Raw genomic sequence first — 13,651 nt, forward strand, 5'->3', positions numbered from 1 at the left:
ACAAACACCCATGAGTACTGCTATAGCATTGCTCCTGGAAATTATGCATGATATTCAGAGTGCTGCTTAAAGATTGCCATACGAATAACGCTGTTATGAAGAGACTGTAAACATGGATTAGTTAAAATGAATGGATTATGAGGTTGTAAATCAGTCTGTAGGACTCTAATGCCATCATAGACTATTCACAGTTTGCCGCTGTCCCTTAATTGAAATTGTAGCCTGGATTATATTAATGCCCTTCTATAAATCAAATTGCAAATCTATATTCTGTCTCTCTGCAGCGGTGATGTTTTATTTAGTTAGTTTTCTTTCCTGGGGGAAATGATCCCATCATGCTGAGAGCCTGGGGTCAGCCTCACTCCCCAGCCCATGTGCTGGCTTAGGCTTTAATGAAGCTGTAGCCTTGTGTGCTGCTTTTCCTGTTACCTCCAGGTACCTGGACCATCTTTCTTCCCATTTTTACATCTTCTCAGGGCAGCTAAAATGGTTACGTGGAAAAGATGTTTTAGCATCAGCTGGGAGTGCTGGGGGGAGGCATGCAGGGGCAGGAGGGTGAGGATTTCTTCTGATACTGACCCAGGCGGTGTTTCTGCTCATGCATCCCATTGCGTGTCCATGACTGCATTCTTAATCCCCTTTGGGGCTTTAGGATTCTCTTTCCAGCCCTGCCCTGCTGTATGCAGGGTGAGCAGTACGTCCATGGCCCATGGGCCACCGCTGGTCCCTCTGCCTCCGTCTTACCACTTCTCCCTTCTCCTTTCTGCAGTGGGAAGAAGTCAGTGGCTACGACGAGAACCTCAACACCATCCGTACGTACCAGGTGTGCAATGTCTTCGAGCCCAACCAGAACAACTGGCTCCTCACCACGTTCATCAACCGGCGTGGAGCTCACCGCATCTACACCGAGATGCGCTTCACTGTGCGGGACTGCAGCAGCCTCCCCAATGTCCCTGGCTCCTGCAAGGAGACCTTCAACCTCTACTACTACGAGACAGACTCTGTCATTGCCACCAAGAAGTCTGCCTTCTGGACAGAGGCACCCTACCTCAAAGTGGACACCATTGCTGCTGACGAGAGCTTCTCCCAGGTGGACTTTGGTGGCAGGTTGATGAAGGTGAACACAGAAGTGAGAAGTTTTGGGCCCCTAACCCGCAATGGCTTTTACCTGGCTTTCCAGGACTATGGGGCTTGTATGTCTCTGCTGTCTGTCAGGGTCTTCTTCAAGAAGTGCCCCAGCGTGGTGCAGAACTTTGCCATCTTCCCAGAGACGATGACGGGAGCCGAGAGCACCTCTCTAGTGACTGCCCGTGGCACTTGCATCCCCAATGCTGAGGAGGTGGACGTGCCCATCAAACTGTACTGCAATGGGGATGGGGAGTGGATGGTCCCCATCGGCCGCTGTACGTGCAAGGCTGGTTACGAGCCGGAGAACAACGTGGCTTGCAAAGGTGAGGTTGGCTTTGGCTAACAAGACGCTTCTATTGTTTTTTGAGCTTTGCTTAACAAAATGTTTATCCCCAAGTAAGCTCTTCTGGGCAATGTCTGTTGTGAAATGGGCTCCACACCGTTCACCTGCCCTGAAGCAGTGTTGCCCTGGGGACCAGGCAGGGATTTGGGAGTGGTCAGCCTGTATCTTCTCAGTGCGCTCCAGTCCACGGCCAAACTCCGTGAGCAGTTGCCGCCGTGAGCCTGCTGGAAGCCTCCTCTGTGATCTGTTACCTTCAAAGTGCTGTGCAGGCTGAGCTGCTTTCATCTGCCTTGTTATTTCCCCAGCAGAGCTGCGGGAGCTGGGAGCTGCCGTTGGGCCCGGCTGTAGAGAAGCTGCTCTGATTTTCAGCATTAATTGGGGTTTTTTTGCTGTGGTTTTTTTGGGTTTCCCCAGCCCGCTGCTGCCTGCTGGAGGCCTCCGCGGCGCAGGGTTATAAATATAAAATAAAAGCCAATAAAAGCAGCGCTCGCTGCTTTTCATCTCCTTTCGCTGTTCTAATGAATATTTCCCAACTGCTGTTGGAGGATTTGCTTTATTTGCTGCCCTTTCCTTCTCTTCGCAATTAAGATGGTTTTTTTTGTATGCTGCTTGGAAGGAGGGAAGATGAGAGGTGTTTTTGCATGAGAAGCTAACCTCATTTCATTAGTGCTTTCTAGAAGGTGAGCACCACCAGATTGGGAAGAAGAAGGTCAAAGGCAGGTGTCAAAGTGCTTTAGGATTTGTTTTTGGAGTGGGGGGGCAATGGAAAGAGGTCTAACTTGGACCTCTTTTGGTGCAGGTGGCAGCACATGTAGCAGGCTTGGCTGTGGTGCTGCTTAGGGTGGCCACCGTGGTGTTTCTTCTCCACTTCTAACTCTGGATATATGAAAATGGCAAAAGTTGATATTCAGGCTATGGAGAAACTTGTTTGTTCATTTGCTTTAAACCTGTGAACTTGTGTAGGTTTTCACCACGAAAAACCACATTCCTGCCCGGCCAAGGTGGGGATGGCAATGCCTTCCTGTGCCAGGGCTCTGACAAGAGGGAAAGGACCAGAACCCTTGTTTTCACATCAAGTAGTATCGCTGGTGGATTCCTTTGAGTTTTGTGGTTGATACTGAACATGATTTTGTTCCCACCAGGAGATGGTCTATTCCTGTGAGGAGATAAAGTGCTCTGACGGAGGGAGGGCTCTGCAAACTGGAGTGTTTCTGGCAAGACGTTCCTCTACTATTGAATAAACAAACAGAAAGCGCACATGGTTTTATGGCAAAATGACATTTTCTTGTCATTGAAAAATAAATACTCATTTTAGCTAAAAACTGGAATTGGGAAATAATGTCATTTTGCCAGAAATGTGGGGAGAACAATGCTGATGTAAAACTGCCACAGGTTTCGGTGATGTTGACCGTTCTATCCGCTGCTGGCTGGCGTTGTGGAGAAAGCTTGGGTCATGAATGCTTCTAACTCCCCCTAGGAAGAGCTTGTTGCACCTACCCAGCACTTGCTGTATGGGACAAGGCAGAGGATGGAGGATAGCAGAACACAGGGGACTGCAAGAAACCTGGAGAGGGGCTTTTGGCAAGGGCCTATGGTGACAGGACAAGGGGGAATGGCTTTAAACTGACAGAGGGGAGACTGAGATTAGACATTAGGCAGAAGTTCTTCCCTGTGAAGGTGGTGCGGCGCTGGCACAGGGTGCCCAGAGAAGCTGTGGCTGCCCCATCCCTGGCAGCGTTAAGGCCAGGCTGGACGGGGCTTGGAGCAACCTGGTCTAGTGGAAGGAGTCCCTGCCCGTGGCAGGGGGTTGGAACTGGATGAGCTTTAAGGTCCCTTCCAACCCAAACCATTCTAGGACTCTACGAAGAGGCATGGAAGCAAACCTGCTCAGGGTTGGTGTTAGACCCATCTCCATGGCTTCTTCTGTTTCCTTTTCTCATGCAAACCCCAGAATGGTCATGGTATGTTCATGCCATCAAAGCTGCACTGAGCAGACCCTTATACATTGGGAATTTGCTGAGCTCTCTGTGCCACAGTGCTCATCTCCACTGTGCTCTCACTCCTCAGCAGTTCTGATGCTGAAGGAGAAACCCCTTGTGCTGCCCTGGTGTGGGCTCTATAGAGCTCCTCGTGAGCATTTTGCCTTTGCCTGGGGAGCACGCTTTGCATTTGGGCTCCTTGAGGGAAAATTCAGGATCCTGTCAAGCCTGAGGCAGTAGAAATGTCTTCTATGGATTGACTGACAGAATTTGGGATCCTGAAAGGCACCGAAGTATGCTGTGGATGCAGACAAAGCAGGTGATTAAATGGCATCAAGCACATGTGTGATGATGAGACAATGCTTTTTTGACGATCCTGTGGGTGCTGTTGGGTGCTGGTATGATGTTGTCTCTGGAGCAGAGCTCTGATAACTCCCCTCTTCCAGTCCTATGAGAGTATTTCCCAGTTCCTACGTCAGGATGGTGGATGAGAGCCTGGGGTTGCAGGTGGGACCTGTGAGCTTGAAGTTCCTGCTCAACACCAGCGAGGAACCCAAAACCAGTAAACCTGCCAGCCACTCCTGAAAGTTCATTAAAACCGATCGTAAAAGCCTGAGCCAGGGCTTATGTTAGAACTGCTGGAAAAAATGAACTAAAATTAACTGCATTTGAATAGAAATCTGACTTTGGTTTGGACTCTCTCTTCTCTGTAGCTCGTGTGCCCCCTTTGGTCAACAAGCTCCTCCTTGTATCCCTTTAGACCTTGGAGATACTGCAAGGGAAGACCTGAGCCCACTGCTGCCCTTCTGGTGGGCACGAGGTGGCACATCACAAGGTTTAGCAATAATAATTTGTTGGGTTTCTATTTGTCTTGGTGCTCTTGAAGGGGTTGTGTTCCCCTGCCTCCTTCATCTGTAGGGCTGACCTTGCAGGGACGATGCCAGAATCGGACCCCAGCTCCCAGGAGCCACGTGCTCCTGACATCTGCTCAAAGCCTTCGTCAGCTTGAGATGAGCCACTTAACAAACCCAGGGGAATTGTCACCAAGGAAGAAAAAAAGAGAGAAATCCCTTGGTATTTTAAGGCTGAGAAAATGGGCTTAATTCCTCAGCGGTAGGGAAAAATTAGGGTTGAATTGTTTAGCCCCCGCCCCCCCCCGAGTCCTCTCTCATCCCTCCCACCCCCAGGGATAGAGGCTGTGCTTGTCATGGGGCTATTAGACTGGAGTGTTTTCGTGCTGACAGCAGAGCTGGAGGCCGCTGAGGGATTCATTAATACCAGCTTTTATCGGCACTTAGCCACTCGCGAAAGGCATAGGCAGAATGCAATCTTCATCTGGGGGTATTTTGCGTCCCGAAGAGATTATTGTTGTGTGTTAGGGTCAAAGTGGTGAGGGGTCATTACCACCACATCACTAAGGTGGGGGTGGGAGGGAGGTAGGTTTTCTTTATCAACCTATCCACCCCAGGCTGTTTGAGTTTGGGTTAGGATTAGGCCTGCTGGCTGGTGTGGAGTTGTGTTGCTCTCATATGGGTGATGGCATGCCATACCCTAAAACCCAGTGGACTGGCTACCCCATCCTCTTTGACATTTCATGCCAGTGAGAGCTGTGGGTCAATGCGAAATGGAGGCTGTTATTGAATTCAAAATGAATAATTCATTTGGCGTGATAGCCCACACTCCGTTCGGGTTGATATTAAATCCATTCATCTTGCTCTGCTCCGTCCCTCAGCCTTGCTTTATGGCTTCCTGGTGTGGTCAAGGTGTAATGCATCATTGTACTGGCGAGGAGGTGGCGAGGAAAAGTGGGAGCGGGGATCACTGGGAGGCCAGGGAAATCGTTTGGGACCTTGGATGAGCCTGCTGGGTGGATTTCGCTTGTTCTTCTCAAGGAAGATTATTAAACCCTTTCTCTGCTGGTGTTTCACTCTGAAATCTAATGATGGTAACCCCTTGCTAGAATGGTGGCTGTTGTGAGTGTCTCGGCTTTTATCCCTTTTGACTTTGAAGATGGGGCACTGTACTTTTGTCCTCTGGAATCATGTGTTCTTTCTCTCTGACCTTCCCAGTGCCAGGCGATAATTCAGTTGCACAGAGAAACCAGTGAAGAAGCCTGGATCTAAATCAGCTTTGCGCTGGATCTTTTTACTTTGTAAAAGATTTATAAACCCAGGGAGAAGGGGTGAGGGTGGTCCTGCTGCTTCCCAAGCTTCTCTTGCTTTTGTGTTTTCCCTCCTGGCAAATTCCTGTCGTAGTGTGGTCAGGAGCTTCCAAGCTGCTGCAGCTTGGGATAATGAACCGACCTGCTTGCTTGCAACAGCTGAGCTAGCAGGGGTGGCAATATAAAAACTAAACCCAAACCACAGGAACAAAGCTGGGCGTGATGCCTGCGAGGAAGAGGCTGCTCCTCGAGCATCCTTGCTCCCAGGCATCCCGGCTTTCCACAAGGCAGCCAGTTCCCTTCCCCATCTGCAGGTCCCCCAGGCCTTTTTCAGCTGCCGTGCACCAGGCTTTGCCAAGACTTTGCCAAAGCTCTGTGTGTTGGGGGGAGGATTTATTTTGGTGATCTTCATCCCTTTGGTTTCTTTGTCTTCTTTCTCCATTTGTCCTTCCCTCCTTCCTTGTGCGTGGAGGGCTGGATTTGGAAAAGGAGTAGTGGAGGGGGAAATGTCCTACCAGTGGAATGTCAAGGAGTTAGCAGCCCCGTGCCAGTCCCCCCATTATCCCCACCTCCTGCTGAGCAGTCCTAGTGATAATTATTGATTTCCGTTATTTATCCACCGCAGAAGGCTGGAAACAACAGCAGAGCATAGGATTTATAAAGTGATTTTGCTTTTTAATAATAATTAGGAACATTTTGTAATTATTAGTAGAATAATTTTCTAACACTTAAACCCAGGGAAGCAGCAAGTTTTCCCAATTAAATCGTTGCTTGTGCTGAGAACTGGGTCTTTTTGTTCCCTCTGGCTGTGCCTTTACCTGTGTTGTGGCACCCAGGAGAGGTTTCCTTGGATGAGGAAGGTGATGCTGGTGAATGTCCCATGGGTGAATGTCAGCAAGGGAGGCTGTGAGCTGCCTTACTGTGTCTTGGGGTCAGAGAACCCTGCTCCCCTATGCCATCTGTTCCGGTGTGATGCAGTTCTGTGCCTAGCTACCCCAGTACCCAGGTCAGGGTGAGCACTCCAAGCATTGCAGAGGCTGCAGAAAGACCCTTTTTTGCTTTTTAGGGTGGTTTTATTTTTCTTTTTCCTCCGTGCTGCTGGTCCATGCACTTCACTGTGGCTGGGAAGGAGATGCTTCCCAGCCTCTGTGCCAACCCCACTGCCTCTTGCCTCTCCACCGCTTTCTCTCCAGCATCTCATTACGGCTTGCCTGGACCACAAGTGATGTTTTTTTGAATGCTTTCTCCTCTAAAACAGGAGAGGGAAAACAAAGAGGTAAAAAGAAAGTGCTTGACCTGCCTGTCTGTCTCTTCTTATGCCTACCCTTCGATTTGGTTTAGTAGAGCCACATCTTCCCAGCTTGCTTTGGGAAGTGCATCTCTCTCCCCATCCCTGGTTTGGTGGCTGTGGGTGTTGCACTGGCTGGTGGCAAGGTGAGGGGAGTGCTCTGGTGTTCCTGGGGTGCAATGGGACGATGGCATCTGGCCCTGTCCTATGGCAGGGTATGTGATGGGGCCGGCAGCACCCTGGAGCGGGATGGGTGCATTGAGGGCTGGGATCCTCACGGATAACCCCACCTACAATCTTAAATAACTGAGTTTAAAACCCATTCTAAGGTTCCTCAAGCTCTTTCCTGGGAACCAGGACAAGGTCAAACAGTCTGTTTCCAAACCTTTCTGTCTCGATCTGCACCTTTTGGACACATGGTTTCCGCACCAGTGGTCTGTGTGCATGGCGGCTCGGATGCAAGGGAGACTGTGGCTGCAATTGGTGCTCATGATGCTTTAGGTGGCTTTGTGTGGAAAATGTTTCTCTGTGGGTTTGGAAGTGGGATTTCAAGCTTTTCTCCTGTTCAGCATCCCAAGAAGAGGTGGCTGGGCAGTGTGCTGGCACACCAGCGCTACACCTCTGCTCCCCCAGGGCTTGGATGCCTGATAGACATTAACCATCAGAAAACCTGATTTTAGACCAAAGTGAGAGCATCCATGCAGCCTTCCACACCTAATGGCAGCAGAGAGTGTTTTATTCCGGGTTTAGCTGAGCCACAAACCTCTGACTACTGAGAAGTGGCAGCTTTCCCAGCTCTTCCCGGTTGTGCCAGAGAGAGGGATGGAGGGATGCTCCCCTTTGTTGGAGCGGCTTTGCCTTTGCCTGGCAGCCATCTCCCTGCTTCCACCGCTGGGTGGAACAGGCAGCTCAGTTTTACCACGGCCACGCGGCAGAGGGGAAGCGTTTGAATCACTGCGCCTCCAAAAAAAAAAAAAAAAAAAAAAAAAAAAAAAAAAAAGAAGAAAGAAAAGGAAAAGAAAGTGTGATTTTTCTTAAATTAATCCTTAATGAAGACATCCATTAACCTCTGTGATAATTGTGCAAGGAAAATGTCCAGAAAGCCTTGCTAAATATTTTTTCTAATGAGTCTGATGGGTTTTAATGGAAGTTGTAATTAGACATTATTAGCCAAAATGTTCCTTTGGTGGATTCGGGCCCTTTTCTTTCCCACAGCACAGGGATGGGGAAGGACTGCGTGCCCTGGATGCTGCTGTCAGGGAGGCTCAGGCACTGCAGCTACTGCTCTCTGGCTTTGTCTCCAAATCCTGAGCAGGGTCTGGGTCATTTCTGCAATCCAGACCCCTCCAAATGGGAAGTGAAGGAGAAACCTGGGTAATGCCCTGGGGAAGGTGTGAGTGGAGGCCAGGCAAGCATCACCAGCCTGGGCTGTCCTGGCCACATCATCGCTGCACATGGCCTCAAAGGGAATAGGGAATGGCCCCCAAGCTGTGATGGGGCTGTGTGTGTGTTTATTTTTGTGCAATTTTTTCCTTCTCAAATTGTACCATGCGCCATCTATGTATTTTCCCTCCTTATAATGAGAACTTTTGAGTGTTATTCTAGCCTTAGGAAGAAAAATCCCCCCTTGATTTCCACCCCTCCAAGGGCGCTTTTCATGAGCCTGTTTACAAATGGGAGCATAAATCTGCTTTCAAACCCTTGGCTTGTTAATAGTCCATCTAAGAAGCTTTCTGTGGTAGCTGCAGTGTTTCCTTGGGGATGTTGGGGTGCAAAGCTCTATGCTGCTTGCAGGAGCTGCTGTAGGGACAGGTCTGCATCCCTGCAATGGGGGGGCTACAAAACCCGCCTGGCTTTCCTGACCTCCTCTGCTTACACCAGCTCAGGGGACCTGGCTCTCACCCTGCCGTCATCATGCCCTTCCCTCTCCGGCTGGCGTTGGGATTGTTCTCCCGGACAATGGGAGAGCTGTGAGGAAGCGCAGGATCCGGCCCATGTCCGGCCCCCACATTGTTTCCACCCTTGTTTGCAAGCAGTCAGCACCTGGCAAACCCAGTGACTCAGTCCAGGGAGGTTTAGAGCCATTCTATAACTTTTTCCATTTTTCCTTTTTTTTAAGTCATGAGAGTGCTCTTTTGGGAGCAGCTCCAGCTGGAACCTCTGATCTGGAGACAGGCTGAGAGCCGGTCTTGTTCAGCTGGGGGAAGAGAAGGCACCAGGGAGACCTTAGAGCAGCTTCCAGTGCCTGAAGGGGCCAACAAGAAACCTGGAGAGGGGCTTTTGGCAAGGGCCTGCAATGACAGGACAAGGGGGAATGGCTTTAACCTGACAGAGGCGAGATTTAGATGAAATATTAGGAAGAAGTTCTTCCCTGTGGGGGTGCTGAGACACTGGCACAGGGTGCCCAGAGAAGCTGTGGCTGCCCCATCCCTGGCAGTGTTCAAGGCCAGGTTGGACACAGGGGCTTGGAGCAACCTGTGCTAGTGGAAGGTGTCCCTGCCCATGGCAGGGGGTTGGAACTGGAGGAGCTTTAAGGTCCCTTCCAACCCAAACCATGATTTTGCTGCAGTTTGCTTGCCAAGGGATGGGGATCTCACCCATGTTTGAAGCTGTGCTGCACTGTGCAGCCCGTGACAAGCTCTTTGGGAGTCAACATCTCTCCCAGCAGGCTAGTAATAATAATAAAAAAGGGAAAATAAAGGAATGTTTTTACCCCAGCTGTCTACTAATAGTAATAAACTGGACTTTTTTTTACCCCAAGCCATGAGATAACTCATTGGCAGTCCCCTGTGCAGGGCATTGTTTGGCAGCCAAGCTGTGCCCTGGGGTTGTAGTTGAGCTTTGCAGGTCTCCTGCAACATCTGTTTTGTGAAACAGGCCTTCCCCAATGATGTTTTACTAAGTGAAAGACCCATTGCGTAAATGCAAGCCACGGAAAAGCCATGGACTTGGTGGACCATGTCATGCTGCTGCACCTCACACTGCTTTTCCCTGGCTATCAGAGGGGTTTTGCATGGGTTGGACTTGTCAGCTATGGCCTGGGGTAGTGTGGGTGTGTGCAGAGGAAGGACGGAGCCCACTAGGGTGAGGGCTAAAAGAAATCAGCACAGATTACTGAGGTTTTAATTTTCTACCCTCTCCAAACCCCCCTGCGTGTGCTACCCAGGTCATCCTGCACCCGGCCCGTGACAAATGGAGCGGGTGCCTTGGGTGTTAGCTCCGAGTGTGTTAAAAGTGGTCGTTTGTCACACCTGGTGTCTTGTATCTCAGAGGATGCGTTGAGAGCAGGAGCGTGGTGATTAAATCAAAGCATCACTCGCGCACTTAAGCAAGGCTTTGGAGGAGGGCTGAGGAGCCAGGGAAAAATTCATTCGTCTTCAGCCAGCACAGCAGACTAGCAGCCAAGAAAGGATCCATGCCTTGTCTATTGGAGCATCAAACCAGACGAAATAGTCAGCTGTGGGCGCCTCAAATTAAGATGTGCAAACCCGCATGAGGAGGGAATTGATGTTCCCCCACACTGAGCTCCCAGGGGAGCCTCACCCAGTGAGCAGCAACCAAGAAAATGCAGCTAATGGCATGGCGTGGAACTGCATTGCTTAGTTTTCATGTTAAGCTCAGGACTCACCTGCTTGTATGGTATTTATTGTATGAAAATGGCTGTTAGGAAGGAGAGAGCTGAAAGTAGGAGCTGGTCACCTCAGTGCTATTGGTGTGGCTGCATCCTGCATGGTCATTGCTGACCTCCCAGTGGTTAGCATCCCTGAGAGCAGGCAGTGATGCCTGGGCTAATGCCATCTCTTCTCATCTCATCTCCTCTATTGACTTCCTGGGGCCTCCCCAAGATGATGTTCCGGTCAGTGTGGCAGAGCTTTGCCATCTCCTTGAGTTTTTGGGTGAGCACAGGGCTGTGTGCCACCGCAGAGGTGATCTCAGGTCTGGTTTGTGGGCTTTGCTCTCTAAAACTGGTGCATAAAAGCAGAAGCTTCCTGGGGAATTGATACATGAGGGGAATTGAATTGAATTGGAATTGAATTTCTACCCTAGCTCAACTGGCTATCCTCTTGCTGGTTCTGCAGCTAAGAGGATAAATTGCCTGTGAGTTGAGACTTGATATCGACTTATTTTGATCTGATTTTCTTATTTTTTACTATAATTTTCTATATTTTACTGATGCACTTAAAACCAATCGCTCAATAAACCTACCCTGCACGTAGCTTTGGGATGGGTCTATGGCATGCCAGCATGGCACAGAAGGAGCCAGTTGCTCTCCTTGGGAGCAGTGATTACTTTGATGCTTGTGGGTTTTGCTCTGTTGCAAAATGGAGAATCTGTTTGGAAGCTTGGAATGGACATGGTAAAAAGGTTCTCTGGCTGCCAGGGTGCTGCTTGGCACTGTCATCTTGTGGCTAACCTCAAATCTGGTTCTGCCAAGGGCATCTGTTTCAGCACACTGAGCGAGTGGGGACAGTGCTTGCAATGGGATGTTGGTGCTGGGACAAGGGCTACAGGGCGAGATCTGGAGCTATTGTAGCGAACGCTGTTGGCCATTGCAGTGCCTGGTGGTAGCTGGGCTTGGCTTACAAGGGGTTGGGATGCTTCTGGGATGAGCTCTGCTGTCAGCTGGAGCAGGGCTGGGAAGAGGTTTTTAAGCTCAGCCATACTGGGAAGGAAAGTAAAAATTTCCATGGTCCCCTGTGCTTTCCCATGCTGTTATACTGAGGAAGTTGGAATGTTGTGCAGCACTGGGATGAAGGCAATGAGGTGGGAATTCAGCTGGCAGCTTACTGGGAAAAGGTGCCTGGAAGTGAGCGGTTTGGGAAGGGAAAATTCTGAGCAGAGAGGGAACGTGTGGACGTGGAAAAATAAATAAATGGAAGAGAGATGGGTAGAATTTCCAGGAATTACTTTTTAGGTATTTTCTGGTCCAGGAGATTGGGGCTAGTAAAAGCTACTCAGCATAAGCAGGCGAGTCGATGGCGGCGGCCACCATTTTACTGCTTAGGCTGGGAAAGGAGGTGTTACTAAAAGAGAGAGAAATCATAAGTGATGCTCATAAATAGAAATAATAGTAAATTGCTGTCAGCTGTGGGAAATATGGCAGCTGCTGCTGAAAATGCCACTCCTGGGGTGGAAAGCTTATGCCTTTGTGGGATAATGGAGGCAGTTTCCCAGGGACCAGGGCTGTGTGAAGGCAAGTAGATGTGAAGGCAGGAGCAGAGGGTGCCTTTGGTCCCTTAGTCGGTGCCACATTTCCCTTTCCCTCTCTGCGGCTGGGTAGGAAGGTGCCTTTCCTCTGAGGAACAGTAATTATGGCTTGCTTGATTATAAATATTCATAGGGGAGCTCTCTTAATTACTTTTCTAATTAGTTCCATGCATGGGGCTCTTGGGGAGAATGTGGGATCTGGGAGAGCAGTTGCACCTTGGCTGGGACATCTTCCCGTGCCAAATCCATCCCTGGCCATGGTCCTCAAGCAGTCAGTCAAATTGCAGCCCCAGAGGCTCATCTTCACTGGGATGGCAAGGTCCTGCTCCGTGATGGGGCATCCCACCACCCCAGTGCAACCCAAGGCAAGATGTCCTCCAGTGTCATGGCATGGACACACGGAAGCCGTGTGTCTGTGTGTCCCTGCCTGTGCTGGTAGCGCAAGCCTGGCCCTGCGGCTGGAGCTATCCCCCATCCTGGGGTGACTCATCTTCATGGTGTCAGCACTAACAAGGAACCACTTCAGATGTAATTAATAAGCACTTGATGTTCTCTAGATTGAGGGGATACTGTGTGGTGTGAGCTGGCAAAGGAGGGAAAGGTACTTAATTAGTTTCTATTAAGAGTGGGAGATGTTTGCATCCCAGTCAGGAGGGGTTTGTGCTTCTGGGAGCACAGGGGCGATGCTGCCCCAATTTCCCAATTGGGAAAGGTGCTGGAGCTACATGTGACACATTGGTGCTTCCTGAAATCCCCAGGGGGTCTCTACTGGTTGCAAAGCAAAGATGGATCGTTTTTAGGGGGCTTCTAACTACAGCCCCTGCCAGCACCTCTGTACCTGAGGGAAGAGCTACTCTGTGAGATTCACCATGAATTTTTGTGGCAGCTCACTTTCCTGCTCATTAGGTGGCTCAATCGCTCACGTAGGTGTTGAGTGGTGAACAGAATGTGCTGTGTTAAGTGGTACATCAAAGTATCAGCTCTTCTATATGGCTCCCAGTCTGTGCCTATTGACTCCTGGAGTCTCACGTTGCTGCAGTTCATGGGGGAACTAGTCTCATGCCGTGACTTCTGTGTTGAGCCCAGTGTCTGGGGTGGGAGTAGAGCATCTTCTGGGGCTTGTGTTTTTGGAACGTGAGTCCTGTCCTGAATCTTGATTCCCCCCACTCGTTTGCTCTAAATTCATCAGGAGGTTCGTTGCAAGTGACATTGAGTGCTGGGGATGCATTTGCTCACCCGGACATGTCCTGGTGGTCCCCTCTCATGCTTGGCCCAGTTGACCAGAACTGGTGCAATCAGATGGCCATCAGCATCACCAGGGTGATACAATGAACACCTCTTGCCTTCATAACACTAGCCACCTTTAGCTCAGCCTTAGTTCTGTCGTCTTCATTACAACCAAGAGTGCCCCAGGTTGTGAGGGTTTTCCTGTGTGGCTTCTTCCCCACACCTTAGCTCTGGTTTTAAAATCCAGCGGAGATGTAAATATTCATCTAGCCCTGGTAAGGGTGGGGAAACCCAGGAGTAGGGGGTTGGACACTGCT

The 13,651-nt window shown here is 50.0% G+C and overlaps 1 protein-coding gene across 1 annotated transcript in view; it reads left to right on the forward strand.

Moving 5' to 3' along the window:
- EPHB1 (EPH receptor B1) overlaps positions 1 to 13,651 on the forward strand; it is an 81,982-nt gene that overhangs the window by 27,657 nt on the left and 40,674 nt on the right. Inside the window, exon 3 of the mRNA XM_030495227.1 lies at positions 770 to 1,451. Within this exon, the coding sequence (XP_030351087.1) occupies positions 770 to 1,451 (682 nt within the window). The remainder of the gene's footprint in view (positions 1 to 769; positions 1,452 to 13,651) is intronic.

The sequence above is a fragment of the Strigops habroptila genome, chromosome 8 (genome assembly GCF_004027225.2).
Source record: "Strigops habroptila isolate Jane chromosome 8, bStrHab1.2.pri, whole genome shotgun sequence".
NCBI classification, from domain to species: domain Eukaryota; kingdom Metazoa; phylum Chordata; class Aves; order Psittaciformes; family Psittacidae; genus Strigops; species Strigops habroptila.